Source organism: Pristis pectinata, chromosome 1 (assembly GCF_009764475.1).
Source record: "Pristis pectinata isolate sPriPec2 chromosome 1, sPriPec2.1.pri, whole genome shotgun sequence".
In the NCBI taxonomy this organism is placed as follows: domain Eukaryota; kingdom Metazoa; phylum Chordata; class Chondrichthyes; order Rhinopristiformes; family Pristidae; genus Pristis; species Pristis pectinata.
Window position 1 is genome coordinate 93,870,048 of NC_067405.1, and position 18,509 is coordinate 93,888,556.

The window sequence follows — 18,509 nt, forward strand, 5'->3', positions numbered from 1 at the left end:
CTTGAGCTTCAGCAGAAGCCCAACATAAACAACAGAACTTCACTTAACAACTACCCATCCATCCACCCACATCACGTACCTTCTATCCCATCAATAGAAGAACCCTACATTGTCCTCATAAGTCACCTCAGAATGAACAAAACCCAAAATGGAAGTCATTCATGATCCTGATGGACTACCTAAGAAGACTATATATTCAAGATTCTCTTAATTATATAACATTTTCACTTTGATCTTATGTGTTTCAGAATTAAAGCACTTATGTTGAAGCCTTTTTAAGAGACCATATCACAGATCAAGAAATTTTTGCCTTCATTGCAAAAATGTAATGCTACGAAGTTAGAACGGGTAGGAAGCAATTCCAGCGCTACAGCTACATTTCTGAATTGTAAATCGTGGGTCAAGGCCTAATCCTGACTTGAAATATGATGTTACCCAGTTTGAGATGGTCCCTTTGATATCTGTGTATGGACTTGAGTGGGTATACGTTATGAGTAATCATGGACTGAGGTCAATTTCAGTCCAGGCTACCCTCCAGTTATACGAATTAACACAAAGGGTGCTTTGAATTTGCAGCCGATTGCCATTACAGTCCCGTGGTGGTGCTGTCCGCCAGTTTTATTCCTCCTTGCACCCCCTTTCTCCATTATCAGCAGCTTTCAAGAACATTAAAACAACCTAAGTGTTTGATTCAGGTGCTTGTCACTGTAAACCGTTGTCAAGGATAATCTGATTTTCTTTATTGAATAACAGTATTTGGAAGGGAGAAATGTGAGGTCAAGAATAAGTGCATTTCCCTGTGAGCTGCTACCATCTCATGCGGGAATCACCAGTTGAAATGTCACCTAACCGGAGCCGTTTCGAGCGGTGTGGTGCCGATTCCGTATAGACCGCCCTGGAAAATCACGTGTAGCTGGCCCTCCACTGTCCTGCCCCGGACTAGGTGGTTTATTTTGGGATTGCCGAAATGCGATGGATAAACTAATCCCAAATGCCTGGATTTAAAGCCGAACTACGCTACGGCTTTGGACTGACGTGGAGCGGCAGCTTGTGAAAAATGACCCTTTTCTGCTCGTGAACTAGAAATCGCAATGCAACACGCTGCAGGAATATGTTTCCAGTCTGACTGGCGGCGCTGTCAGCAACTAGTGACTGCATTTTTCACATGATCCAGTCTCTTGCCAATGTCGTCAGTAGCACCGAGTGACAAGTTCTTATTTCAGAGTGCACACCTTTAAATGAGAATATTCCTATTCATTTCCCTCCCTTGACTTTAATCTTTGATCCAATCACAGATGCTCCAATTTATAGGTGTTCACATAATTATGGGAATTAACTCTGCATTAAAAAGTAACGTTTTAATGTGTGTCTTTTTTTTTACTTCAAAGAATCCCTAATTCACACGAGATTTCCACGTCAATGATTTTAAGCAAGTTTTCTTTCTCAGGCTGCAGCCCAGCTTTAAGCGTTCCCGGGCCTCTTGGAGCGGTGGACGCTTATGATGTAACCAGCTCGCAGCAATTTGCAGTGGCCGCTTTAAAAGCCAAGCTGGGGAGCCGCTTCTCGGGCTTGCTTCAAGTGATGTCATCCTACTCCAGCCAGGCGAGGGAGAGCCTCGCTGCATCAGTACCCTGGACAGCGCCGGCCACTACTGCTGCTGCTGCTGCTGCCAGTGTCGGCAACACGCAGGCGGAAAAGTAACCTGCACTTCAGACCACTGGGCATGAAGCAAGCATTCTCCAATGGGGCAGGGGCGTCCAATGCATTGACCATCTAGTGCTCCAACCAAAGCAATTTATAACGTGCAGTTCAGCCGCTATATTGTTGGGCATCTCCAATGCATTTTTTTTTGAAGTGCATAAATATAGGTTTCTAGCTTTCAGGCTGGATTTATAGAGCGGGGCACTACCTATGGATGAACTGTCAGCGCACTCTCTCGATCACATTGTACGAAGTAGGGGGAGTCCAATGCTCACCGTGTATTTTTGGACACTGGATAGATTTCCGATTCTTGCTTGAAAGAAATAATTGTTTCGCGTGTTTGATCTTGAATGCAACCGTAACGTGGGCCACTGAGAGCGAACTGGGGCCAGTAACTGATTTAAGGATTATTGGAACTGAATGATCTCTGCAACGAGCGATGGCAAATGAACCAGTCATTCTCAATGTTTACGATATGGTAAGTACTAAAAGGCACCCTTTTGATGCAATCAAAATAAAATCCAATTGGCTGCTTAATAAACATGGGGGTCAGTATTGGCCTTAGTCCCCAGAGGTTGCTAAATCGCTCCATCTCTTTTTCAGGAGCAATAGAATCTACATTAACTGAATTGACAGAGAGAATGATGGTGTGTATTCACATTGGATTGAAGAGTTATAAGTAGGACTCTTGGTGTTGAGTGAATCTCTGCTTTCTCTTTGAGCCTATGTGCATATTGTTTCTGTTTTGCAGTCTTATGACATTTTTATTATTATTTATGAATGTTCTATTAGTGCAATTGATAACAAGCCTTCTCAGTGGAACACAGATGTATGGAGAAATACAGTAGCAGGATTCTTCTGATATTTAATATTCAGCAGTGAAAGACCTTGCCACCTTTTTGGTATTCTTATAATACTGAATTACATGGAATCCAAATCTCAAATCCTTCAGTAAAGTATAGTGCATGCTTGTATTCCCAATAAGGGACTGTTGTGTGGCAGGTTAGACACTTCATGAGGTGAGAGAGTTACCCTTGACTGCTCTGAGGCACTTCAGAGTGATGTCAGCAGAGATCAAGGAATTGGTTGCTCCCCTGACTCCAGACCCAGAGAGGTGAATGACGTAAAGGAGCAAAGAAAACCAAATGCCACCTAACTGGCTCATTTTGAAACAGCAATCTGTTTAACATTCAATTGTTAAATTTCTTAAGGCTTACTCTAATAATTTAGACTCCCACGATGCCTCTCATTGTGATCATTAGCAAACTACTTCTAGTCATCCATTATTTTTTAACCCTACATTATGTGACAATTCAGTGCAGTGTAATATTTATCAAGGCATATATCAAGAACTAATATACAGAAAAGATCTGTTCAAATCACAGTTTTGGGAGCAGTCTTGTCTGCTATGAAACCTGAGCAAGATAAATAAAGGAAAATAAAGGATTTTTTACTAATTATAATGAAGAGTAACTCTAACAAGTGTCCAAAGACAATAACATATTTTAAGGCTGATGTAACATTTATAAAACTCTTGAACCTTGTGTAGTGTCAGCTTTTGTGTCGCACTGTGCAAACTGCATCTTTCATTATAACGTAACCTGAAATTAAAGTCATGTATCTGAATTAACTGTATTAAAAGTGAACAGATAGAGTCTGTAATGGAAAAAAATGATGCACCTCAGATGGAGATACACTTCTTCATATGTGAGATAGTTGAGTTCAGTTCAGAAATTATATGATCCCTTCTCAGTGTACATCCTGTGGAAAGCCTTAACATTTATAAAAATAGCAAAAAGAAACACTTATGAAATATTTTTAATGTAGAAATGTGACTCAATGTAATTCAAAGAAAACTTATCAAGCAAAATATGACACTGAGCTGCAGAAGGTGATATTAGGACACATGACCTAAACTTGGTCGAGGTTGGTTTTAAGTAGCATATTAAAAGACAAAATGGAGAGCTGAAGCAATGGAGTGGTTTTGTGGAGGAAATTCCAGAGTATAGGGCCTCAGAAGCTGTTGTCAATGGTGAGGTGATTAAAATCAGGGGTGTACAAAGGAGGTAAATTGAGGGATGTACAAAGGATGGACAGTATTATAGAGATGTGGAAATGTGTTGTCATGGAGAGAAAGGAAGTCAAAGAAAAATATTTGATATTGCCCAATTGAAACTCCGTGTAGGTCATTGATGTCAAGGGTAATGTGTAAATGAGATTTGGGTGAGTTAAAATACGGGTAGAGATTTGAGTAGAGTTGACATTTTTGTAGTGTATAAGATATGAGGGCAGCTGGAAGATCATTGAAGTGGTCACACCTAGAGGCATTGGAAGAACAGATGAGGGTTTCAGCAACAGATGAATGGAGGTGGTAATGCATTACAGATGTGAGAAAAGGCAGTTTTGTTGATTGAATCTCATCTTGTAGTTAAATAAAGAAACCGGAATGTAAAAAGTCTGCTTCTGCCTCAAGTCTGTATCCAAAGAGAAAGAGACAGAGAGAGCAAGGAATGGTTTGTGACAGAGACCCAACACTTTGGTCATCCCATACTTAGCTGAAGGAAACTTCATCTCATCCAGCAATAGATGTTGTACAGACAATTTGACAATCAAGGACCAAAAGAACTGGGGATGAGAGGGAGGTGGGTGCATTCATTGTAATTTTGAAAGAGAGGTATCATGAGTTTGAGAAAAAGAAGAATGTCATTCATAGATTCTTGAGAAACTCCGAAGTAATGGTGCAGGTTCAAGATGAAAAGCCATTTCCAATGACTCTCTAGCCACAACTGAGTGAGGAAGAGATGAACCAGGGAATGCATCCTACTCAACTGAAAGATGATTTCTAAGAAGGTGGGAACTCTGACATCCTTCACTAGTCTAACCTAACTGTGACTCCAGGCCAATATTGTAATTGATTATTAACAGAACTGGTCTACTATGCCACTCAGTTCAGGGTCAATTTTGAAATGGTTACTATCCCTAAATGAACTAACAGAAAAAAAATTGCTTAAACAGTAGGAGGATTTAGAGACAATACTTTTTATTCAAAATACCCAACCCTCTTTATATTTACTAATCAAAAGCATGTAAAGGAGAAAAGACACCATGATTAGTGCCTGGATAAGCTCCATTTTACATATTGAAGAATGGAGTATATTATATGCACTGGTATGTTAGATAACATATCTATCCGAACTCTGATTACCTTATATGAGGAGTATTCTACATAAAAGATGTATGCAAGAGAGTTGCACATCTCTCAATAGGGAACTTTATAAAAAAAATTCTACAAGTATGCCACCTTATATAAAAAGATCCAGTGACATTTTTAAATTCAAATCATGCTAATGACTGTTTAAAAGGACAACAATGTCATTCTTTGAAACAAAACACTTATGCTTGCATTTAAATTTATAAAACGTTTATATGTGTTGTTCACCACTCAGCACATTGTGTTCAATTGGCCCAGCAATTTGAACAGGCACTTATTTGTAGGAACATTTGAAATGTTCTTAAATCGTCTGTTATATACATGGCTCAAAACTGGACATGTGTTTCTTTGTAATTTGAAAATAAGACAATGTCATATCAACCAGCAATTATGATTTTTTTAATGTGCTGTATCAGGTTTATTTTATCCTGTTGTCTAATTCTTGCTGTCACTTTACATCATCTGGGCTACCAGGAGCATCTTTGTCAGAGTGATGTAAACAATGTTCCATCTCACACATGGCTTTGGTTTGTTATTCATTACCTTAGGGCATAAAGAACCCCTTTGATGTCGTGTTTAGAAAAAAAACATGCAGTGATAAGTAATCAGAAGGCATTATCAATTACTCCATGCTAATTTGCGTCATGGCAAATACTGCCTGGGCAGCAAGAAAATAATCCCAAATGACCTGAGGGTTTGTTTGATCATAGTCTTATACATAAGAGTGTAAGAAAATAGAACATGAGTAGGCTTTGTGATTCTTTGGGCCTATTCTACCAGTAACAATATGACTGATCTTCTCCACAGCCCTACTTTCTTCTTGTATCTCTTAGCTCTTTTGTTGAAAAAAAACATCCTGAACTTGCCTGCAGTGATATGTGCCTCCAGTTCCTTGTGAAACGATGGGATTTCTTCTGATTGTTATTCACTTATCACATCATGAAGAAAATGGCAGGATTTTCTCAAGACACTATTTTTAGACAAATCATTTATGCGTTATTTTAGAATACTTTTTACCCTTTTTTTGGTGGAAATAGTCAACATGGGACATTGTCCCATTGTCAGAAATGTGTCATAACCTGAAGCTTCCTTGCTTTCACATTGTGGTTTTAGTAGTTGATATTGAGACATGTTCTACCATTCTTTTCAGTGATGATCTTTAATTGGGGTTCATGCATCTGATGAAATGTAAATGGTTGCTGATAGAGTAGTGCACTTTTAATAGAGGGTAGCAAAACAGATTCATTGTTTTTAACAATGATATAAATATACATTCAATATATTAACCAAATCCTTCTGATTTTGTAATTATTGTTACCTTGCTTTTCTTTCAATGCCCCTTCCACCCCGCCCCCTCACCATTAACTGTGGGTGGTGAATTTTGATGTGTGGTTTTATGTTGCATAATGAGGAATTGTCAGCTTTACAATGTTAATTATGATGCCAGACCAGTGGATTTTAGTGGAAAAGAACTGGTTTATTATGTGATCAATTTTGTTGGATTGTGATATTTTGGGAGTATAATACCACAATAAATGAAGCATCCATGCAAGACCAAGATGCAGCCTGAAGTGACACGTGCTGAAATTGAAGCAGTTTATTTAATAAACATAATCCAAATGTATATAGCTTCGGAGGTATTGACAAGAACCATTCCGTTACATAAAGATTGGTGCAGCTCTGGAACTCTCACTCAAACTCTCAGAGGCTAGACCTATATAGAATTTAAAAACTGAGATTGATAGATTTTATTCTAGCAAGAGTATTTTGGGTTGCAAACCATGGCAGGCATATTGAAACAAGATACAGATCAAGCAGGAGCTAACTGAATGGCAGAACAGGATTGATGAACTGTTTCTGTGAATTTACACCACTATAGAAAAGTGAATATTTTATATAGTATTAAAAAGAATTGCCATGAATACACTAAACATTACTAGTGGTAATTTCTAGGCCAAAATGTATGGATGAAGTATTGGATTACTTGCAAATGAATAATGAGGGTGAGGACACTCCTGAGCTCTGGAAAGGATATTCCCCTATGTGTACTGCCCTAAATGTTGGCACTTCCTTCCAGATTCCCAGAAAATCTGCAATATCCTCCATGTGTTTATCCATATCCATCTGATATGCTTTAGTTTACACCTAAAATGCAGTTCATGCAACTTAGGTGAATCGGATTAGGTTTTATCGATTATCCAACAGCAGAATAAACAAAAGCACCAAACCTAGCCAGGGTGGGATTGTAAAATGAAAACTGATGTTTTCAAAAAGAGTGAAACTGGGAGAACCACCTGCCATTATTTTATTGATGTGTTATGTGGGAAATAGTGAATTTTGTGTTTAATCATGTCTCATCTAGACAGGCAACAAAGCTGTCAGCATCTGAAATAAACCCATTACAAAAGGTCTTTTGTAAATAAGTGATGATTAATCAGGTCCATACTAGTTACCTCTTGAACCTTCAGCTTGAGCAACCTGAAAAGTGTTTTCTTTTTCTAAGCATGGAGCTGTCATGTTTAACACAAATGCTTAATTATTTGAATAGATAACTAAGATTAAATTTTACTAAAGGCAGAGTCATAATGATGAATGTTACCCTCATAACGTGTTAATTGAAAACGGAAGTTAGTTCATTGAGGCAAGCAACTAATGTATGGATTTTTATATAGTTCAGGAATAAAGCTTCCATTCTTTTTGTGCTTTACATTCCCTATTTCTCTTGACTACACTATCCCATTGATATATGACATGCACCAAGCCATGTGCACTGTCAGCATCTTGTGAGCCAAGCTTCATGAAGATAAATCCCCTGGAATATAAGAGCAGAAACTTCGCTTGCTGATAATTTTAAGAAAGAAACATGATTCCATGGGTTGGCAGTGAAGGGTTCATAGAAAACATGTGAATAAGTATTGAGATTATTATATAAGTAATACAGTGCGGGAGTGACTTGGAATCATTCCAGACACCATTTACAAAGCTGTATTCTCAATAGATGAGAGAAGAGTAGGAAACTACTGACAGGTTGGAGGCCAACATCAGTGTTATGGAACCAGTCACTGAGACCAAGTGGTCAGCCCTCCTTAACCACAAGAGAGACCCAAATGAGAAGACTCTAAGTGCATTAAGATCTACTCGGAATAAAATATAATAGACTGCCAGGAACTGCACAAACAGCTGCTGGGTACAACTCTGTCTGAACATCCAGTTACTTCAACAGTTACTTGACCATCCAGTTCTCTGAAACAGCGAATATTAGATGCATGCCTTGTGGTGGTGGGATCAAAAAGGCCTGGAAACCATTAGCAATAGAAATGATTCCACAGAAAACAAAAACTAAATGGATATTGAAAAACACTATGATGCTGGAGGAATTCAGCAGGCCAGGCAGCATCCGCGGAGAAAAGCAGGTGGTCAACGTTTCGGGTCAGGACCCTTCTTCAGGACTGAAGATAGGAAAAGGGGAAGCCCAATATATAGGACGGAAAAGCAGAGCAGTGATAGGTGGACAAAAGGTGGTGGTGGTGACAAAAGGCACAAGGTGGTGATAGGTAGATGCAGGTAAGAGACAGTCATAGGCAGGTGTGGGGGAGGAGGGGAGAGCAGATCCACTAGGGGATGGGTCAAAGGTAAGGAGAGAAAGGCTAGGAAAAGGAAGAAGAGAAGAAGCATGGTGGGGGGGGGGTGTTTGTGGGGAAGGGGGTGGGGATTACCTAAAGTGGCAGAATTCAATGTTCATGCCCTTAGACTGCAGGGTTCCAAGATGGAAAATGAGGTGCTGTTCCTCCAGTTTGCGCTTGGAATTCTCCTGCCAGTGGAGGAGGCCGAGGTCTGAGATATCAGTGATAGTGTGTGTGATTAAGTAATCTGCTATTCTGCTTTTCTCCACGAATATTGTATGGCCTGCTGAGTTCCTCCAACATCATAGTGATTTTCATCTAGATTCTAGTATCTGCAGTCCTTTGTTTCTCCTGAATAGGTATTCACCAATTATAATTAATGGATAATTTTGATGAAAGCTCATTACCTTAAATATTAACTTTTGTTTCTCTTTCCACAGATGCTCCTGCCCTGCTGAGTATCTGTAGCACTTTCTGTTTTTATTTGAGAATTTCATCATCTGTGGCTTTCTTGCTTTTCGATACCTGGCCTATGTTGAGTTGGTCTGATGCTCTGCTGTGTTCAGCATTAGGGATTAGGAAAGTGGCTGTGGGAGTTGTTTTGAAGTTCGGAGATTTAAAATGGTTAGGAAGCTGAAACCTGGTCCCAATATTGGCTTGGCATGGCTGAACTGACATTGAGCACTGAAGCATCACCCAGTCACTGCACCCATGAAATCAACAGCATCCAATCATGCAGCAACAAATTGCCAAAACAGGAGGTGTTATGAATTTGCACCTACCTCTACACTAGTAGTATTTTACTTCTGCTTTTCTTACCTCCAACATATCTGAGTCCAAGTGCTGCTCTGGCCTGCTTCAAGAACCACAAAAGCAAAGGAATTTTGCTGACATCTTAACAGCTGCATGGCCTCAAAAGGAAATCATTCCCTTTATAGCATGTGGACTGAATAGGCATGGTATTTAAACATAACTCTGATTTCTTAACCAAATCCACAGAAAAGATCAATATCTACTCCCTTGCTGGAAATCTGACTTTTGGGCGAGATGTTATTGCAAGTTATCAACTGGTCTCTCATGTGGATGTAAAGAAGCGCAGGAAAGATATACCTAGAATGAATACTGATGACACAATTAACAGCACAATCTCACATCTTTTTGTGGAGGTTGCTGTGTGCAAATTGGACCCTACATTATGGTAGTGAGTAATACTTTAAAAGTTCTTAAAGGGTTTTAAAGTGTGTTAGAATATCCTGGAGCAATAAAAAGGTATTCTGTAAATACAAGTCATTTTGTTTCAGTATAATTTTTTATGAATTGGTTTTCCTTTTTTGTTAGACAAGTTTCTCAGGACTCCTAGAATGTAGTCATGGTGGGCCATGTATAATCTCTGAATACCACAGAGACTTTTGACATCAGTAACTATTAATTGTTTAGAATCCTGTGTTTTGCATGTGAATTGATTTTTATTAAAAGCTATTGAAGAAAGATGCTGGATTTTTGTAGGAGTGGGCCATTTAGCATGTTGAGCTCACTTTGCTATTCAGTGAGACCTCGGGGTGATCGGAGTCCTAACTCCACAGACCCACCTTTCTCCTCATTTCTCTCCATACCTTTGGTCACCAAAAAGTTACCGACTTCAGATTTAAACAAAAGGATTGATAGAGCTTCATCTGCCATTTAGTGAAGAGAATTCCAAATTTCTACCACCTTCTGTTAATGTAAGTTTACCAAACTTCGCTCCTGAATGGCCCAGCCATAATTTTTAAATCATGCCCACTGGCCCCTGATTCCCCAACCAGTGGAAATAAGTACCTTTGTAGCTATTCTGTTTAATATCTTGAACACCATGTAATGAAGTTGTAGGTACATTAACACATTTTGTACATATATTGTTTGCTGAGTTAATTGGCATCAGCTAGCTTGTTGGAGTGATGCTGGTGATGGCCTGGTTTGTAACAGGATGGGGGAGAAATAGACTGCATTACTAATAACCTGCTGGGAAGCACAGGTAGGATCAGGCTTGACCGTGCTTCCTCCTGCCGTTCCCTAAAATAACATGGGCCTGATGCCAGAGAACTGCCAGTTCTTATTGATGCCTGAGGTAGCATCTTCAAGAAAGAAAGGGCAGTGGATGAAGCCATAGCTTAACCTCAACCATATAGAAATGCTGTTATTTTGATTCGAACATCAATTTTGATCCACAGCAATTGAGTCGATACTCTAGCAGGGGTCTCTTACCACAATACTTCTTGCTCACCTTGGGAAAACTCTATGGTTGCAAACTTGTCAAGGTTTAGATGATAATGAGGGTGAGCCATTCAGTTATACCTGAGATTAGAATGGCATGAAAGCCTTCTCCGGCTTTTGGTTGTAAGGAATCTACACTTATACTTGTCTACATTGTTACTAGTTATGTGTTACCATTTACAAACTGCACCAATATATACTGACTTTCTGAAGCACAGTTATGTATATGAATTGAATGCAGCTATAGTTTCACCACTGAGGACTGAGTGCCCCATTCAGCCCTCCTTCAGGTTTCTGACATAACTCCCTAATGAGTGCTCCCCGTAACTCCCTACTTTGAATCCTCATAGCTAAAATTTAAAAGGAAAGCTTTTCACTTTTAACGCTAACAAACTCTTAGAGTACGTTGCATCACAGGGCTAACCACAGTTTGGTTGGCCATCATTTTCTCAGAAGAGTCAAAGAGTTTGATCAGTTTGAATCTCAATTTCTGAATCCATGCTGACTGCTGTGAACCTAATTATTGTTACGCTTGGTGGAACGGCGGAGTATCGGATGGCACAGTGGCGTAGTCAGTAAGGCCTCACAGCACCAGAGACCTGGGTTCAATCCTGATTGTGGTGTTTGTGTGGAGTTTGCACGTTCTTCCTCAGAATTTCCTTCAGGTGATCTGGTTTCTTCCCTCATCCCAAAGACGTGTGGGTTGGGAAGTTAATTGACTTTTGTAACTTGCCCCTAGTATGCAGGTGAATGGCAGAATATTAGGGATGAGAATGTGGGGAGAGTGGAAAAAATGGATTGATATAGGAATAGTATAAATGGGTAGTTGATGGACAGTATGGACTTGATGGGCTGAAGGGCCTGTTTCCCTGTTTTTTTTTTAATATGATCCAATGAATCTTGGTGATTCATAGCATTAGTGTCTATGGCACCTCAGTTTGTAACACTCTTGCTTCTTCATCAGTAGGTTGTGAGTTTAAGTCGCAATCCAGAGCCTTGAGCCCAATAATCAAGGTTGATAATCCATACTGTACTGATGAAGTGCTGCATTGAGTGAGGCAAAACTGCATCTGCTCTCTGAGGGGGAAGTTTAAGCTCCTATTTCATGATTTGAAAAAAGTATCACCGGTATCCCGAGAGTCTCAGCCAATAATAATCCCTCAACCAATGTCACTGGGAGCTTGTAGTGGGCAAATTTCTTGCTGTTTTTCTTACATTAAAGTTGGAACAAAACTTCAAATATTGTGTGTAAAGCAATGTGGATATCCTGAGATAATGAAAGTTACTATATAAATGCAGGATTTTTTTGGCTCATTCTAGCATTAATAGATTCCATTATACTACATGGGAAAGAAGTAAAATTAATGGCTCTGTGTTCACCTGTGTCACTCATTTTGAGAGAAGGCATTCATCTAGTCCTTTTCCAAGTGTCTAGGTCATGCCGGTGTTTACTAAACCCCTTGTACTGACTGTCACTTCTTCACTTTGAAGGAGGAATTCTAAGGAGTTCAGATCTTGTTATGGGCATGGAGACCTTCAATTAAAGCTATTGGTATGCTTTAGTACCAGGTGACACCAGATAACCATGCTGTAAGTTGAGAAAGCAACTGTTCCAAGTGATTGGTATGTCTTTTCAGGTAGGTAGTCACTGAAGTAGCTTGGCAATCAGTCATAGTCTACCTTTTTTTATCGGGGAAAACTTAACTATATTAGAGGCAGAGTTAAAGAGGTAACTCAGATCTTTTGTGGCTAATTGTCTACAGTAAATGTAAGTTTGCGTTGGATGTTACTCCTAATCCATTACTGCACTTGAGACTTATTATAAGCTGGTTGCTGCAGCCCAGTAAAACAGTAATTTGTTAATAAATTTTGAAGCATAGTTTAAATGCTATTTGCTGTAAAGGTCTTCATTACATGGGCTGAATGGTTAGAAATTAACACCCTTTTCTGGGTGCTACAACTGCTCTTCAAGCTGCAAAATGACACCCATGGTGCATGGATTTACTAGTGGGGTGAAATGCACCAGCACAATATTGGTGTGGACTCCTGTCATTTGGAGCTCAAATGCTCTGTAACGGCCTCTCTCAACATTGCACAGCTGGACAGTATTAAGCAGCAAGTAGCAGCCCCTTCCAGCATTAATTAGAGTTCACTGACTATTTACCAGTTAATTGCTGGGTCATTTTCTTACCACATTTTACTGTGATTCTCCAAATATTTTTGTGCTTTGTATATTTGTTTCAGTTTACATAATAGTGTGCAAAGTGCTTAAGGTATTCCTCTGACCTCAAGTTCCAGTTGTAGATACATGTGTAGCTATTCGCCTTGCAGTATAGCATGAGTAGATGATTGGGCAGAGGGTGATGCACAGCAGGATAAGCTGTTTGAAGGGGGAGAGTGGGAGGGAAGCAAAACAGTTCTCAATGTGAGGCCTTTTCTGCCCAAGGCACTCAGGAAGCAGTTCTTCTCCGTGCATCTCAGCAAGAAACAAATGCCAAGAAAATTGTGTGCATAGTTCTATTTATTTCAGTGCTATGTGTATGGAAAATGAGTTATTTCTGGAGTGGAACAGAATTATGACAATTTCTGGATTAATCACCTCTGCTCAAGAAATTTGGTCAAGGATTGCACTAAGGATGTGATTGCTGAACCCGATACACATGGAATAATGTCTTTCCCCATGCAGTGCTTCTTTGAAGACTAGGATGGGAAATTAGGTTGTGATGTTCTCAGATGCAGCATAGTCTCAGGACAACCATGTTTGGGTGGTGCTAGCAATACCAGAGTGGTAGATTCCCTTCCTTTCATTCTCTTCCTTGGGACCTCCTCCCACCTACTGATCCCACCTCCGACTCTTTAATCACTCTAGAATCTCACTTTGACTCTTCACTTCAACCCCAGACTGATATCTCACTCAACCTGGACTCTCTGACCTGTTCCAAGACTGAGGCTGCTAGAGCCATCCCTGATCCAGGGTATCTGTAATCTTCCTTCACATACACTGCAGTGGTGCAACACATGAAAGTAGATGTGTAGGGACCATTCACCAGCGCCTGATGCTTTGGCACATGTACACTAAAATGGACCTTGGATACAATAGGCCTTCAGCATATCTGCACAGATGACAACAGATTTTTTTGGCCAAGGTTTGACGTACCAGTAGTTCAATAAGAATGCCCTTACTGAATCTGTCCCCTGATCCAGATAAAACTGTCTGAGCAGGGCAATGACCACATTGCCAGTGCTGTCAAAGGGACTAAAACAATGAACTATTCATGCATTTGACAGCATTATGCTTTGTGTTTTAGATATTTGCAATGTTTTGTAGTTTGCCATCCACTGATGCATATGAGAACTAACATAGGCTTTCTGACTCTTTTGGTATAAAGCAGCAGTTGGAAAGACCACCGCCTATCCTGCAACAATTGCCTTTCCAGTAGTGCATTGGATAGCCTACTTTAGCTTTCTAGTTATAAACCATGTTTCAGTCTCCAATTTGCTATCTGCATAGAACTAACCCTTTGTTTGGGTTCAGTGACTGACAGCGATCCTGCCCCTGGCTGGCTCGCTCAGCTTTTCTCCTACCTCTTCCCACTCCTCCCACTCCCATGATGCTGATTAATTCTTGGCACAAACCTGCCTGTCAATGGTCAATGTGCACTGTGCCAGCTAAATCTGGCATCAATGCACAACACTAATCAGAGTGAATCGTTTGTAAAATGAAAAAAAATCAAGAAGTGTTCTTGATAAACCGCCATGATATTCTTATGCAGCTATTTGTAAATAAGTGCGGAAGCCACCATTACAACTTCTGCATTTCCTGCATTTCTGCCGTAATCTAATGTCAGTTGCCATCTGTGGACAGGGAGTGCTAGCTGACAAGCTACAAGTAATTGGCACTGGACACTCACATTTCCCAGCACTCTCATTGTTTATGGAAATGAATGCAAAGTTGACAGTAAGAAAGAACAGAACCATGCACATCAGTCAAATGTCTGTGAGTGCTGGTTTTGGAGCCCACTACTGAAGCACTGTGAAATGAACATCTTAACTGCCTCATTACCAGAAGGCTAATATGGCCACTAGCTGATAATTTGAGTCATCAATTATATGACAAAAGAAAACACATACATGTGATGCTGAGCTTCAGCTTTTGCTGATTTTGAAGTGACATGATTCATCTCGGTAGCTTATAGAATGTCTAATTTTGGAGAGTATTACTCATGTTCCTCAGTGAAAGGTGTCACGAATCATAATGTTAAGTAGCACTGGAAACAGGCCTTCTAGTGTGTAAGCCAGAAATTTAATGACAAGCTGGGAGAGTTTGGGAATATACAAGATTGTAGCCAGTGTGAAAGGCCAAAGAGAATTGTTGAAAAGTCTTTTGTTCTCTGCACAAGACTAGATGAAAGGCCAAGTGCAACCCATCAAGATTTGGAGAGTGGGTATTTCAGAGGATTATGTTCACTGCATCATTAAACAGGATAGTGTGTGTGAGAGAGTTTGAAAACTGGAGAAGAGGAAGAGGTTAGCTCTCTGACATCCAAGTTTGTTACATCTTTATGTAATTAGTTGGGGAATGGGATGGATGGGATGGCTCTGAGTGCCAGCATAAACTCAATTGGCCAAATGGCCCTCTTCAATGTCATAACAAAATATAATTATGAAATATAAAAGCATTTCAACAACCTGTTTGATTCTGTCCTGACATTTTTTTTAACCATTAAAGGCACCTAGGAGTCAACACCTCCCTCTGTAACTGGATCCTTGACTTTCTAACAAACAGACCACAATCAGTGAGGATAGGCAGCAATACCTCCGGCATGATTATTCTCAATACTGGTGCCCCACAAGGCTGCGTCCTCAGCCCTCTAACTCTACTCCTTATACACTCATGACTGTGTGGCCAGATTCTGCTCTAACTCCATCTACAAGTTTGCAGATGATACCACCGTTGTAGGTTGTATCTCAAATAGCAATGAGTCAGAGTACAGGAAGGAGATGGAGAGGCTAGTGATATGGTGTCATGACAGCAACCTTGCCCTCAATGTCAACAAAAGAGCTGGTCATTGACTTCAGGAAAGGGTGCGGTGTACATGCACCTGTCTACGTCAATGGTGCTGAGGTTGAGAGGGTTGAGAGCTTCAAGTTCCTGGGAGTGAACATCTCCAACAGCCTGTCCTGGTCAAATCACGTAGAAGCCACAGCCAAGAAAGCTCACCAGCGCCTCTACTTCCTCAGGAGACCAAAGCAATTTGGTTTGTCCCCTTTGACTCTCACCAACTTCTACAGATGCACCATAGAAAGAATCCTATCTGGATGTATCACAGCTTGGTACGACAACTGCTCTGCCCAGGACTGCAAGAAACTGCAGAGAGTTGTGGACACAGCCCAGCGCATTATGGACACCAGCCTCCCCTCCTTGGACTCTGTCTTTACCTCTTGCTGTCTTGGTGAAGCAGCCAGCATAATCAAAGACCCCACCCACCCGGGACATTCTCTCTTCTTTCCTCTTCCATCAAGTAGAAGATAGAGGAGCCTGAAGGCACATACCACCAGACTTAAGGACAGCTTCTAGCCCACTGTGATAAGACTATTGAACGGTTCCCTTATACGATGAGATGGACTATGACCTCACGATCTACCTTGTTGTGACCTCACACCTTATTGCACTGCACTTCTCTGTAGCTGTGACACTTTACTCTGTACTGTTATTGTTTTTACCTGTGCTACATCAATGCACTCTGTACTAACTCAATGTAACTGTACTGTGTAATGAATTGACCTGTACGATCGGTTTGTAAGACAAGCTTTTCACTGTACCTCAATACAAGTGACAATAATAAACCAATACCAATAACCAACAGAGGTAAATATTAGGTAAGGTATAAGCCAGGCTGCCAACTTATACTCCATAATCACACAAAGTCAAAAGTACCCTTGGTTTCTTCTCCAGAAATATGAATGAGGTGCCCTTGAAGAGCAGATCCAAATAAGAGGAACTGGATTCACATCTTGACAAGGCATTTACATTTTTGAGAACTGAGGAATAGTTCTGAACTTCAGGGAATTTTATCATTTTCCAGCAAATTGGACAGCAAGAATAACTCTTTATTCAGTGCTAATGCTGGGTAACATCAGTGGGGAACAGTGATATTCTAATTGTACCCTTTCTCTTTTATTGGAAGAATAACATGAACAGCATCAAGGTGACATTTCCATTTCATGACCCTGGGTCACTATGTGCGATTCAAGAGCAAGGACATAATTTTAAAATTGGAACAAATTCAGGGGACATTTGTACACAAAAAAATTGTCAGAAATGTTGAGAAATTTCTTTGCCGCAGTGGATACAAGGACAAGTGGAGCTCGAAAAATTGAGAGAAATAGTTTTTTTTATTTAAGGGCATAAGTGGGAAATGTGTGGCCAGCACTTCATGTATAGAGCTGAATGTGATGGAAGAACATGGAAATATTTGTGGAAAATGAAGTAACCAAAGAAGTTTTGCCAGTCAAAAGGGGAAGGGAAAGACTGAAGGCGAGGCACAGTGATATAATGGAGAAAGACATTTACAGAGAGTTAGAAGAAGCAAGTTCCAGTGTTTGAAGGTGGAAGAGAGCTAGGATCTGCATCAATGACCTTATCTCCATGGGACAGGTGAGGGAACAAGATGAATGTCAAGGAATGTGGAGAAGAGGTGGAATAACAGAGATGAACTGCACATAAAATACAATCAGATTGATGAATAAAGCAAGTTCAAAGTTTGAATGGTTTAATCCTGCTCTCAATGATCCAATAAGATTATAAATTAATGACAAATCAGGAAACAGAGTTAACACCACCTATATTTATCATTTTATAAATGATTTAATTCATTAATTGATTCTCACCAATTTTTATCGATGCAACATGGAAAGCATCCTATCCAGATGCATCACAGCTTGGTATGGCAACTGCTCCGCCCATGACAGCAAGAAACTGCAGAGAGTTGTGGACACAGCTCAGCATATCAATGGACACCAGCCTCCCCTCCATGGACTCTGTCTACATTTCTGGCTCCCTTAGTAAAGCAGCTGACATAATCAAAGACCTCACCCACCCCTGACTTTCTCCCTTCTCTCCACCCCCCCCCCCCCATTGGGCAGAAGATACAAAAGCCTGAAAACACATACCACTAAGCTCAAGGACAGCTTCTATCCTGCTGTTATAAGACTATTGAATGATCCCTAGTATGATAAGATGGACTCTTGACCTTACAATCTACCTCATTATGGCCTTGCACCTTACTGTCTGCCTCACTTTCTCTGTAACTGTAAAACTTTATTCTGCATTCTGTTATTGTTTTACCTTGTACTACCTCAACGTACTGTTATAACGAATTGATCTGTATGAACAGTATGCAAGACAAGCTTTTCACTGTACCTCGGTACATGCAACAATAATAAACCAATTTACCAGTTCAGATGTTAATTCAAAATTATGTAAATTTTCAGGCATGACAAACCAAAACTAATATACTTGAGTTCCAAATAAACTTAAATTCTGGACTCAGGATAGAAAATTGTTAAAAGCAATATTATTGCTCAGTAAGAGAAATCAAGTTTTGAGAAAGTAAAGACCTTCCGATATTGGTGGAGGGAAGTTTGCCAATATCAATAGCCTGGGGAAGAAAGCAAACAAAACATTGGTAACATAATGGGTGCATCACAAAGTGAAAGAATTG

At 40.1% G+C, this 18,509-nt stretch overlaps 1 protein-coding gene across 2 annotated transcripts in view; it reads left to right on the forward strand.

Moving 5' to 3' along the window:
• Window positions 1-1,615: 1,615 nt before the first annotated feature.
• Window positions 1,616-18,509, forward strand: part of LOC127574100 (deubiquitinase DESI2) — a 148,840-nt gene continuing 131,946 nt past the window's right edge. Inside the window, exon 1 of one of the 2 annotated variants that reach the window (XM_052022776.1) lies at window positions 1,616-2,179. In XM_052022776.1, coding sequence (XP_051878736.1) covers window positions 2,141-2,179 — 39 coding nt within the window. In that variant the 5' untranslated portion in view covers window positions 1,616-2,140. Of the gene's footprint in view, window positions 2,180-9,459; window positions 9,737-18,509 lie in introns of those variants that run through there. The other variant, XM_052022785.1, reaches the window with a different exon arrangement.